The 13400-nt window shown below is 36.4% G+C and overlaps 1 protein-coding gene across 1 annotated transcript; it reads right to left on the bottom strand.

Annotated features, from left to right (window-relative positions):
- Positions 1 to 659: 659 nt before the first annotated feature.
- On the bottom strand, positions 660 to 4579 carry LOC106072117 (ctenidin-1-like). Its single transcript, XM_013232406.2, has 3 exons — positions 4428 to 4579; positions 3705 to 4038; positions 660 to 778 (listed from the first exon to the last, which is right to left on the bottom strand). The coding sequence occupies exons 2-3, from the start codon at positions 4033 to 4035 to the stop codon at positions 762 to 764; spliced, it is 348 nt and encodes a 115-aa protein (XP_013087860.2). The 5' UTR covers positions 4036 to 4038; positions 4428 to 4579; the 3' UTR covers positions 660 to 761.
- Positions 4580 to 13400: the final 8821 nt, after the last annotated feature.

Below are 13400 nucleotides of genomic sequence, written 5' to 3'. Positions count from 1 at the left end.
TAATCAATAAGTGGTAATTAATTAGTTGTATGTTTAAAAAAAGGGAGCTTATTTCAGCAGTATTGATATATATATGGCAGTGATTTTGCTGTTGATCCCCTTAGATAAACTTTTGATTTCAAAAAAGATTTTTGCTTGTTTCCGTCTTGTTCAGGCATCAGTCTCAAAATTAGCCCGCTGTGATCCCCGTCTTTCTGTTGGAAGTTTGGACTAGGAAGTAGTTTATCCTCAACTCTGAATTCTGAAGGAACATCCGAAACATGTACCATTAAACATTTTACAAACGCTTTACAGTAAAGCGAACGTAGAGTAATTTTCTTGAGCGTGTATCTTCCAACTAAGGGTTACAATAACAAAATATGAAGTTTTGTATCTCTTCTATCCTGAAGGGTCTCTAAATACATGATTTTACTAAATGTGTTATTCAAATCAATTGAGAATATTTTTTAAAAATGAAAATCACTGCTCTATTATGTGTCTGTTCAAGTTTCTTAATGTTTTATTGATCTGAGAGGTGCCAAAAGAAAGATGCTTATTCTAGTAGTTGCCTAAACAAGGTTAATACGCGTAGATCTAACTAATAAATACTTAAGCCTGTGAGTATTTTGAGAACTATTCTTAGATCTATGTGATTTATACAAGAAGTAAAACAAGATGCATTTGAATAATTTATTTCTTTATTTTACATTGATGATAAAAACAATGGCGTTATTACAAAGAAATTCAATCTATTGTTCAAATACCACCTGCCTTGGACATTTTTAATAATATCCTCTTCCTGTGGAAAAAATCATACAAAAATAAGTGAAAGGCATAATATAGATTAATAGATTTAAACTTCTGTAAATTAATCTATAGGGCCTATCGTTATATTAGTATATGTCTGTATATTACACGATAATATTTTTATAAACTAAAGTAGACGTCATATTGTTTTCAACTCAAAAAATTAAGCTAAGTGTAGAGACAAAACTTAGAATCAAAAAGTTTGACATCCTAATTTTAAACAAGGTTACAAAGACAGTTTATGTTAAACACAAACTCAAAATCGATTCCCGAAGTGGTCCACCTAGAGTCTTCACCAGGATTCGAACACGGGACTTCCAGTTCCAAAGTGCTTTACCCCTCAGCCACAGCATCTCCATATATTCATTTAGCTTACACTTATATTTTTAAAATAATAATTACTAACCTTATCCATACATTCAAAATTAATACCATGTTATATTGTAATAAAGAGAAACTAAAAAAGATTTATTCTTTGAACAAAATTAGATAAATAGGCAACACGAAAAAAAAAAATTCTTGACCTACTTTAAGCTACAAGACTTTTTCATCGCAAATAAAAATTAATATCTGCATTGTCATTTGTCATACAAACTAGACATAGATCTAACTAGATCTTGACCTAGTTTTAGATCTAAATCTAGATTCAAGATCTAAGTCTAGGACTAGTACTAGATTTAAGCCTAGATCTAGAAATAGATCTAAGTCTCTAAGTCTAGATTACTCTAGATCTAGAGTTAGATCTAAGTCTATAAGTCTAGATCTAGAGTTAGATCTAAGTCTATATCTAAATCTAAGTCTATATCTAAGTCCAGATCTAGAACTAGATATAAAATCTACTATATCTAGACTAGAACTCGTATTATGATTATGTAGATGTGGGCTCTATTATAATGAGGATATGTCAAAACTGCGCCGCGTGCGCGCTATAAAAGTAGTTCGTTATTTTTTAAACTTATAACTAAAACGAAGTTGGTATCAAAATTCTTTTTTTTAAAATAACATTTGAATCAGTATTCTATTCAATGAGATAGTTAATAAATGGAAACTATATTTTATAATGATCCATTGACACTTTTACCATTGTGACCTTAGATGCAAATGTTTTGTACCAATGCGCGAATCTATGAATGAAGCTTGATTTATTAATGAAGAAGTCCAGGACCTTTTAAAAAAAGTTTCCTCCCCTGAAGTTTTTCATTGAAAAGTGGTGTAGTATTTTGAAAAATTTGCTTGCATATATAATTTTAAAAATTAGATGGTTCACTTTCGGAAAAAAAAAAGTAGCCGTTGCATCAGAACTTTGAAGGATTTAAAATATCATGTCCGATTTTCATTTTCTCTTCTAGTTTCTGAGATCTAAAGGGGACAACCGACAGACGGACAGACAGGCCACACAAAACTACTAGCGTCTTTTCCCCTTTCGGGGGCCGCTAAAAATTAAAGTTTCAATTGATGTGGCTAGACAATACACTGGCGTTCAGTGCTTTTTTTTTTACTAGTCGACCGGCGGCGTACCGTAGCATACGCCGCTTTTTTGCAGGGCCACTGCAACCTATGCGACCGCAGCGGGCCCCGCACTTTTATAGGACCCGCGCTAATTCAAGGTGAATAAATTATAAAATTAAACAATTTTATAACTTAAAACAGATTTCCCGCGCCCTCCTGTCGATTTACCAGGAGCTCCTGGAAATCTCCCGAAATTGCAAAATATACGAAAAAGTCCTTAAAATATACGGAAATATATAGACAAAAATTGTCATTTTAGGGTGTCATTCAATATGAAAAACGCGAATCTTACGCGCGATAAATAAAAACGGCATTATGCATTAGCCGTAATTGTGTAATTCTCGCGTCTCAAACTAATTAAGAATTACTTGAGGTCAACAATTCTCAAAGATAGATTGAAACATTTGGTAATTCTTACTATTGAGCGTGATCTATGTAGGAAACAGAATTATTATAATATACTGTAGGACTTTGCTACACGCAAGGCTCGTAAAGTAATTCTGTACATATTTATTTTCTAATACAAACTCTTAAATTTCACTTCTTATCCGCTTCCCTACCCAAACTTGGCCCCGCGAAATCCGTTTCGCATGAGTCCCACACTGGTTAAGTCCGGCGCTGCTATTTAGTATTTGTAAAATGTTTGCTTGTAAAATGTGTTCATGTTTTGGATGTTCCTTCAGAGTTGATGATAGTTTACTTCCTAGTCCAAACCTCCCGCATGACGAAGGGGGATGGGAGCGGGATGGGTTTGATAAATCCAAACGACAATCCAGCGCGCAAACCGCACGATCAGGTAGCCATCCGTAGCGACGGGGGGAAAAATACCTGTTCTTCCCCCCCCCCCTCTTTTTTAGGTGAGTTAGAAATAAAAAAAAAAGTGATCTTTCTTGGTTACAACGGTCCGGCCCTACTATTTTGTGAATTATTGTTCTCCACCCCCCTCCCCTCTTGTTTTTCGTGGGGTGACTATCCGCAGAAATAAGAGAGTGATCTTTCCTTTACTTCTTGCTCGTACAAACTGTTGAGCGAAGAAGAGAATTATATATATATAGAAGAGTTTAGAATGACAATATTTAAAGTATGGAGGCTCGATGGCTGAGCGGTAAAGCGCTTGGCTTCCGAACCGGGTACCGTAGTTCGAATCCTGGTGAAGACTGGGATTTTTAATTTTGGGATCTTCGGGCACCTCTAAGTCCACCCAGCTCATTAAGGTAACTGACATTAGTTGGTTGTTGTGCTGGCCACATGACACCCTCGTTAACCGTAGGCCACAGAATCAGATGACCTTTACATCATCTACCCTTTAGACCACAAGGTCTGAAAGGGGAACTTTACTTTTTCTTTTTACTGTAGGCCTATATTATATTTTGTATCACTGATAATGTTAAGGCGTAACCAATACTCACCGTAGCCACCAAGACCGCCGTAACCCAAACCTAGACCATATCCAAGTCCTCCGCCGAATCCACCTCCAAAGCCACCTCCAAAGCCACCACCGAATCCACTTCCAATTCCATATCCAAGGCCGCCTAGTCCACCAAATCCACCGAGACCACCACCAAGTCCATAGCCACCTCCTAGACCCCAACCCAGACCGCCACCGAATCCAAGTCCTCCGCCGAATCCGCCTCCGAGTCCATAACCACCAAGTCCATATCCTCCAATGGGAATTCCGCCGGCTTCAACATACATGGAAAGCACGGCCAGGGAAAGGATAGCGAGGATGATTTTGTTCATTTTCTGAACAGATAAAAAATAAGAAGAAAATGTTAACATTGATGGCAAAGATAAAAACTATTTACGAAATATTGGTAAATCTGTTAATAATCTACCTAATGCAAAAATTACTTAACAACGTTATATAACTAGGTCTACTTAACAACGTTATATCTAGGCCTACTTAACAACGTTATATAACTAGGTCTACTTAACAACGTTATATAACTAGGTCTACTTAACAACGTTGTATATCTAGGCCTACTTAACAACGTTATATAACTAGGTCTACTTAACAACGTTGTATATCTAGGCCTACTTAACAACGTTATATAACTAGGTCTACTTAAATTTCAGCTTTTTTATGCTACACTATCTATAAGATAATAACATCCAACTGAAGAGCCACTCACCGACTTGCTAATTTAGCAACTTCTCAAGAAATGCTCGGCTTACGTGGTGGTGACTCTGTTAGAGCAGAAACATGACTACTTATACTGCTGAGGTTTGACGATTGCACCGCTCAAGGCGACATGTTTGACAACCTTATCTGGCTAAGTCATTAGTACAGCAATGTGTGTATGTGTGTAGTCCATGTGAGTGAGTTAACGACGGAGTGAGGAAGATGAGGGATTAATCTAATCCTATCACATTTTGTATGAAATAATGAGTTAAAAATTGTTTTAATTAGTATAATAGATAGGATTAGATGAAAAACTTTCCCCATTGAATGTGTTTAATGGATTTAAAGAAGTCCTGACTGCAGAGGCGTAGCTATCCCTGTGCGGGTGGTGCTGGCCACACGGGGCATCAAGTGATGAGAGGCATCAAACTGAGGACTAATAACTTCCTAATAACTTCGCTTCCACTGCAAACATTTCTGACAAGATCAAGTATTAGGATATATCTGCATTTTAAGTCCAACAAAGAGGATTCAATGAATGGTGGCTTTTATCATCGAATATTGTAAATCTAGAAACCAGCAGAGGGGAGGCTCACATTTAGTCATCGCTTGCTTGGAAGGAACTTGAAAAGTTGTCTGCGTACAAAGAACAGTATTGACAGCAGGGCTCAAGATTTATTTAAACAAGAAAGAAACAAAGTGGAAAGACTTAGATGAAGAGAATCTTGGACATCATTTGTATTCTTTTTTCTAAATCAGAATCTAGCACTCATGGTCATCACGAACAATGAAAGAAAAATAGGAAGAACTAAAATGAATTCGATTTCTTGGAGTTTGTGAAATGACTATCTAAGTGGAAACAAACTTACTCACTCTAATACAAACCGAATTTATTGTCATTTTGTGTGGTCATGAAAATAAATCATACAGGAAGTAAAAGAATCCAAACTTTTCTTTATTATTTTCGATTTACACCTTACATCACAAAGTTGCAAAAGTTAACGGTAAGGAATAATGTCGGAGTACAGGTTCTTGAGTCTTTTGTCGACTTTATTGATGCTAAGGACAAGCCGCTGGAATCAATGCACAAATGATTTTAAAGAAATAATGTTTGTATGTCTTAGACATAATGGACTGCAGAGGTCAAGGCTTAAATATTGTTGCTGTCATGAAAGGCCAACACTGCGCAGTCAAAAAGCGTAATCAAACCTAAAGTTGATTTCAAACCTATCCCTAAATTTGGCATTTGGCAGGAGGTCAAGCTGCTGAATCTGTAGTCGATGCAGTTACGTTTTCCAATACACTCTACCGTTTAGACATCTTAGTTGTTAACTTCAGCACATAACTGGGTTGTCATCAAGATAATCGAAACTAGCTTTAAGCACTTGAATAAACCCGTTGGTGTACCAGAGGTTAGGGATAAATCTCCAAAATTATAGAAACTCTAGACACATTGGCTAGTACGGAAAAAAATTCTATTAGATCTTAAGCAGGTGGATTGTTATGCATTTTTTCTAATTGTATAATCTAAATGGAATTTGTGCGCTGTATTAATTTAATTTGACATCACACAAGTCTACTGTCAAAAACAAGCATCGTGAATTCAACGTCAGTTTAAAGGGAATTCTATGAACAGATGGTTTTGACAATAAAAATTCCCTTTTCGGTATAAAATCTACAACTACAGTCACCAGATTCAATGAGCGTAGCCAAGAGAGGTTACACATTTCTACCAGTCATCTGCAGAAATTGAAAAAAGACTAATTTTGGCTCAACAAAGATGGCTAAGACGGATTTTATAGTCAGTTATAGAGATAAGGTCTCAATCAAGGAAATCTTATGCCGAACAGGGAGTCGACCACTTAGTGAGGTTGTGACAGAGCGTCGCATGAGGTTTGCGGGTCATGTTCTCCGATAAAATGAATTAGGCATACCAAGAGTTGCGATGACATGGTGGCCATTAAGAGGAAAGCGCAAACAGGGACATCCTAGTACAACTTGGCGCCACACTTTCATGGAGAACCTCAGAGCAGTGGACACCAGGTGGGATGAGACTTCAGAAATTGCCAGTCCAAAGCAAGTAAGAATAGCAGATTAGGTTTTTGAACTAACATTTTTTAAAAGGAGGATAATGCACTGTAGATACCTCAGAATATGCATTTTTTTAAATACCGGAAATGGTGTCTGGTGACGGCGTTCTGCCCCAAACCCCGCTGGGGTAGCTGACAGCACTCCTCCAGACCACTTTGCTGGCAAAGGTGGGGTGTCTACAGTTTTTATACTAACTTTAGAAGAACTATTCTAGGGTACAATAAACGTTTTCCAAAAGAATGAAGGGTCAGATTGTAATAAAGATTAAGTATATATACACACACACATATATACATATATGGCCCGGGGGGGGGGCTTCCTGGATACACTTATGAAATAAAATATAATTACAATATTAATCACTGATAATTTTTCTGTAAGTTTAACTGTAACATATTTATGATGTGATTAAAATAAATTTTTCAAAATGTATTTGTTTCCAAAAATCTGATCATTAAAGAATACTTATTAAGTCCAATGAAATTTATTGTTACTTTTTAGGTTGTTTTTTTTTCAGTAAATATTTTACCGTAAAATTAGTGATGAGCGTTAAACGCTGGTCGCTGAATAATTTAACATTTTTTGGACAATTCTTGAGGTGGCCAAGCAGGACACTTGTAAAGTGGCTGCCGGCCGCAAGCGGTCCCCATGTAGTGTTTCACATGCCTGCTTACTTCGTTTTATTGATAAGAGTTTCAGCATATATTTCATAACATGTTACTTGTTTGTTTTTTTTTATTTAAAAACTTCAGAAATAAATTGTTCAATAGTGACCGTTCAGTTTTTATTTAAAAAGTTTAATCTTACATTAGATCAGCGATTCTCAACCTTTTTAGCTCAGCGAGCCCTTTTTTACAATTTAACACTATGCGGCGACTTCCGACCGTAAAATACATTTTCGTTTATTAATATAATAATTGTGTGTTTGCTAATGTTAGGGACTAATACCTGCACTGTAAATAGGCATTTTCAACGCTTTATCTTTAATCACGAAACAATATTTTAATTATATTCTTGAAATAAATATTTTTCCCAATGATTCTCATCTCATCTGTCCCTTGACTTTCGTCGTAGGGGTACTGTGACAGTTCACGTAACCAGAGCCCTCCACTTTTCCGATCAGTAGCTTTTCTTAGCAGGCTCTCAAGATAGAGCCCAGTCCTATTCAGCCATTTCTTTCTTTGGACGACTCTTTCTTCATGCTCCTTCCACTGTACCTTGGAGAAAGGCTTTTGATAGTAAGTCATGTCTTACACTATGAAGAGACCAGCTCAGCGTTCGTCCCTTCACAGTATTGGGGAGTTCTTCCTTTTTTTTCCAGCCAGAGTGTTGACTCATTTCTTTTCTTTTCCTGGTATTGGATAGTAAAAATTCAATCATATCATTTATTCTCAAAAGCCTGAATTCTTCTTATTCGCCATATTCATGTTATATGCTTACGGCATGTGACAATTTGAAAAGCATGACAGAGCAATAGTAAACTACATTGCTACTATACTGCTGCGACAGTGCAAGCTTATTTCACTGTTGGGACAGTCTTTAATGAAAAATCACAACGAACGTCATCTTCTGCATCGTCTTTTTATTTTTTTATTTTTTTTTTGTATTTAGATTTGATAATTAATAGGCTGGGAAATCATGTTTAACGAGAAATAATTTTTTTACATCGCTAATAATGCTATCAATAAACTCTTTCTGTGTTTTCTCCTGAATATCTTTAACTTTGATTTTGAATGAACTTCTGACAAGTGCAAACTAGATGTTAGATAGATTTGGAAAATATGATGTAATTTTGTTTGCATGCATGCGTAAATGTTCTTTATTCGTTTGTCAGGTTTAATGTCATGTTCCTCATAGAGAGCAGATAAGATTTGGGAAACTTGTAACGAAATTTTCGGCCAATTTTTCTTGCCAATTAAAAGTTTCATTTTGAAGGATAGATTTTTTTCCGACAACTCGAGGCATTGACCCTTGCATTGAAGTTTTTCTTTGCATTTTGTAATTCTTGTAGTAGTGTCTTCTTTACTAATATTCTTCGATGAATTATATGATGAGTTCCGAGGAAATTCGGCTACTCATTCTGAACCAAACATTGAAATCAAGACCAAAATATCAGTCAATGGGAGCACCATATCTGCAAACTTCACTAATATTTTTTCCAAGATATCACATACTTTTCCAAAAAACTTTCTCTTATACATAACGTGCTGCTGTAGTCGTCTCAACATAACGTGCTGCTGTAGTCGTCTCAACATAACGTGCTGCTGTAGTCGTCTCAACATAACGTGCTGCTGAAGTCGTCTCAACATAACGTGCTGCTGTAGTCGTCTCAACATAACGTGCTGCTGAAGTCGTCTCAACATAACGTGCTGCTGTAGTCGTCTCAACATAACGTGCTGCTGTAGTCGTCTCAACATAACATGCTGCTGTAGTCGTCTCAACATAACATGCTGCTGTAGTCGTCTCAAAAGGTTTGTAAAAGAGAAACTTGTCTTTAAGGTCACCATCGTTTACCTTACCTTTAAAATAATGGATATTCTGTAGCCAAACTTTGGATGTTGAATATCAGAATGATGTTAAAGTTATTTCGGCGTCATAGCTTCAGCTCTTAGAACCTGTTCTGTTGTCACAGATTAATAATAAATTACTGTAGACGTTATTAATTAATAATGATAATAACGAGACTGTCTTTATCAAGGTAGACATATATAACTAACTTTTATTTCCGTCCGATCCTTTCCTTTCGCATAAAACATAAACAACAAACAATGACGTAATATCATATAATATTAGTACATCCTTCCTTTTGAAGCTATTATCACATCCTTCCTTTTAAAGTTCTTAAGACTTATATTTACAAGGAATTTTGACAACTCGACCACTTCTGGTTGTCTTGATCGGCACAACAATTTCTCTAGATGTTGGTTTATAGGCCTAATTGTCTGTTTCGTTAGTTCTAACAGTTTGCTGTTCATTGTCTTCGTCGGTATCATAGTACCCAGAGATGTCATCTTCGTAGCTCTTGTTTAAAAACCGTTGATTTTGTCTGTATGTTTTTCCATCATTTGTCTTTATGATGTAAGATCTGGGTGATGGATGTTTCTTAATGACGACTGCTTTCTGCCATGTTTGTCCTAGACGAACTCTCACCTTCTCCCCGACAGAGTAGTCTTTAGGTAACCTTGCTTTTGCATCGTATTTCACTTTGCTTTTCATCTATCGTTCGTTGAGTAATGTCTCTGCATTTTCAGCTACCGATGGTTTCAATAGTTTGGGATCAGTTGGAATGATGTCCCTAAGTCTTCTACTCATAAGCAGTTGTGATGGCGAATAAAGCAGTCCGCTTATCGGAGTATTTCTATACTCGAGCATAGCGAGATATGGATCTTTCCCACTTTTGTATGCTTTGTTGAATATCTGTTTTACGATACCAACATACACCTCACTTTGTCCATTTGATTGAGGGTACCTGGGACTTGATGTTGTTATCTTGAAACCCCATTCAGAAGCAAACTCTCTATATTGATAGCTATTGAATGGCATATTGTCGCTCACTATTTCTTCTGGTATGCCATGTCTAGCAAAAATACCTTTCATTGCCCTGATAACACATTCTGCTGTTTTGTTCTCCAGTCGTTTTATTTCAGGGTATTTAGAGAAATAGTCCACAACTAGCAAATAGTCATTGTTCCGCCATTCAAACAAATCTGTCGCAACCTTTTTCCATGGTCTGTCTGGTACAGCACGAGGTAGCAATTTTTCCTTCACATTATTTCTTTTGAACGTTGCACATGTTGAGCATTTCATTATTGTCAAAAAAATATCTTTAGACAATCCTGGACAAAACACACTCTGTTTTGCCTTCGATCTGGTTTTCTCAAGACCAAAATGACCTGTGTGCAATTTGTCGAGAATTTCATTTCTCATACTTGAAGGAATTATAATTCTGTTCTCATAAAACAATATTCCATTCTCTTCATGAATACTGTCTTTAAATGACCAATACACTTTCACTATTTCATGAACTTGAGTTTTTATCTTTGGCCAACCTTCTCTGACATAATTGATTACAAGTTTTAATTTAGCATCAGATTCAGTTTTCCTTCTAATTTCAATAATCTTTTGATCACTTCCCGGAAACTGTGCTGTTGCGCTATGAATTCTCATAACCATGTCATCATTTGAATTGTATTGTGCTTGACCATTGATGTACGCACGCGATAACGTATCAGCTATTTGCATTTTTGAACCTGGAGTGTAGTTACTGTTAATTGATATCTCAACAGTCTTAACATCATCAACTGAAGTCTTGGTGAAATCTTGTGTAAAGGCTTCATCACAATAGTTTGCAAAGGTTAGTGATCTGATTGTACAGTCACAGTTATTCCAAAAATATAATGGTGAAAATGTTCAGCTGCAAACACTATAGCTAACATTTCCTTTTCTATTTGTGCATATCTGCACTCTGTTTCTGTCAATGATCTTGACGTATACGCAACTGGTTTGTCTTCTTGCATTAAACATGCTCCCAACCCTTTAGAAGAAGCGTCACACTGAATAGTAACTGGCTTTTCAGGGTTAAACAATTGCAGAACTGGAGCTTCACTAAGTGTTTTCTTTATTAATTGGAAAGCATTTTCTTGCTCTGCATTCCACTGCCACAATACATCTTTCTTTAGCAATTCACGCAATGGACTGGTAATTGTTGACATGTTTGGAATGAAACTTGACAGAAAGTTCAACATCCCTAGCAGTCTTTGAATTCCTGTTCGATCTGTTGGTGCTGGCATCTCTATTCTGGCTCATACTTGATATACTTCCATTTCTGGTGAGGAAACAACAGAGCACAGCATTAAAGTAGCATTCTGGGAAGTGTCTTTATTTGAAATTTTGTTAGTGTCTCATTAATTCTGTAGGAACTCTGAGAGTCAAGATGTAGTGTAAAATGGCTTTCCTATTATAGAAACAAATACAAAGCAATACTATTATTGCTTTGATTTTAGCTGGATCTGGACGAATACCATCTGCTCCAATTTGTCTTCCGAGATAATTAACACCAGAAAGTTTATATTGTATCTTGTTCTTGTTGAACTTTACATTGTTCTTTCTAGCTCTATCCAGAACCTTTTCAAAAATTTGATCATGTTCTTTTTCATCTTTTGCTGAATACTTGATAAGCACGTTTCTGTAATACTTCACTAGCTGAGGATATACCAAAAGGCATTCTCAAGAATCTGTATCTTCCAAACGGAGTATTGAATGTACATAAATAAGAGCTTGGTTCATCCAACTCCACTTGCCAATATGCATCCTTTTGATCAAGTATACTAAACACTTTTGCTGCTCCCAGTGAACTATTGATTTGATCAAATGTTGGTATAGTGAAATGTTCTCTCATTATATATTTGTTCAGTTCTCGGGGATCTAAACACAACCTCAAAGAATTATCTTTCTTTTTTGCTATAACCAAGTTATGAACCCATTCTGTTGGTTCATCCACTTCTGTGATCACTCCATCTTGTTGCATTTGTTTGAGTTTTCTTTTCAATTCTCCATAGAGTGATGGTGCAACTCTGCGCGCACATTGAATAACTGGTTTTGCATCTGACGTCAGTTTAATGTGATACTTCATTTTGTATGTACCGAGTCCTTCGAATACTCGCTTATAATTTTTCATCAACACTTGTGGAACTTCATTTTGTTGCTTGACATCGTGTAATTCGACATTTCTCTTTGCCTCAATTAGTTTTAAGGCAATAGATGTCTTTAGACCTAGTATAGGATTTATACTTTTCTTGATCACTTACAGATCATCTTTAACTTCTACATCGCCGACTTTAAATGTGACCGATGCAACTCCCTTCAGTTCTAATGCTTCATCCCCCAATGCTCGTAGGGTAGTATTTGAATTCTTTAACTGAATATCAGTTTCTAAAGTGTTCCACGTTGACTCTGATATGACATTAGTTTGTGCTCCTGTGTCAATCTTCATTTTTACTATTTTTCCCATAATATTGACATCAACCATCCAAACTTTGACATTGTTGTCAGTACCAATTGCCTCAAACCACAACTCATTTACTTAGCTTGACTGACTTTCATCTTCCAATGAATCAAAAGCCTTGAAGTGTTTCGACCGACATTTTACAGCGAAATGATTTCTTTTTTTACATTTTCGGCATGTCTGTCCGAATGCTGGGCAATTGTATTTTCCATGAGATTCACCACAAGATCTGCAATCTCTAATGATACTTGTTACATGATTTTTTGCCATTTTTCCCTGTGAGCTTTTGACTGGCTTTCTATCTTCTGTCGTCTTTAATTTATTAGCAGCATCCACATGTAGTCCTTTCATATCTATCATTTGGTTCTGGGTATGCTCGTCAGCACGAATTATGCTTGCTGCTTTCTCTAAAGTTAAGTCTACATCTCTCAGAAGTCTCTCTCTCACTCGATCCGACTGTATGCCACATACCAATCGATCTCTGATGAGTTCATCTCGAAGGTTGTCAAACTTGCATTCTTTTGCCAAATTCTTTAAATCAGTATAATACTGTTCAAACGTTTCTCCGTCTTTCTGCTTTCTTGAGAAGAATTTAAATCTGTCATACACAGTGTTGGACTTAGGCAAAAAATGATTCTCAAACCTTTCAATTACTTTGTCTACAGTCTCATCTTCACATACTTGAAAAGTATTGTAGATGTCTCAAGCGGGTTCACCGATCAGGTGTAACAGTAAAGCTTTCTTCACTGGCTCGGGCTTCGTATTCTTTTCAGTGGCGACCATAAACAGTTCAAAACTTTGTCTCCATCTTTTCGATCTTTCAGATAGATTACCGTCTAGTGACAACGGTTTAGGAGGATCGAATAATTCCATTATTCGTACTGATTC

This window comes from Biomphalaria glabrata, chromosome 7 (assembly GCF_947242115.1).
Source record: "Biomphalaria glabrata chromosome 7, xgBioGlab47.1, whole genome shotgun sequence".
NCBI lineage: Eukaryota > Metazoa > Mollusca > Gastropoda > Planorbidae > Biomphalaria > Biomphalaria glabrata.
This window is presented reverse-complemented; position numbering and strand designations above follow the sequence as displayed.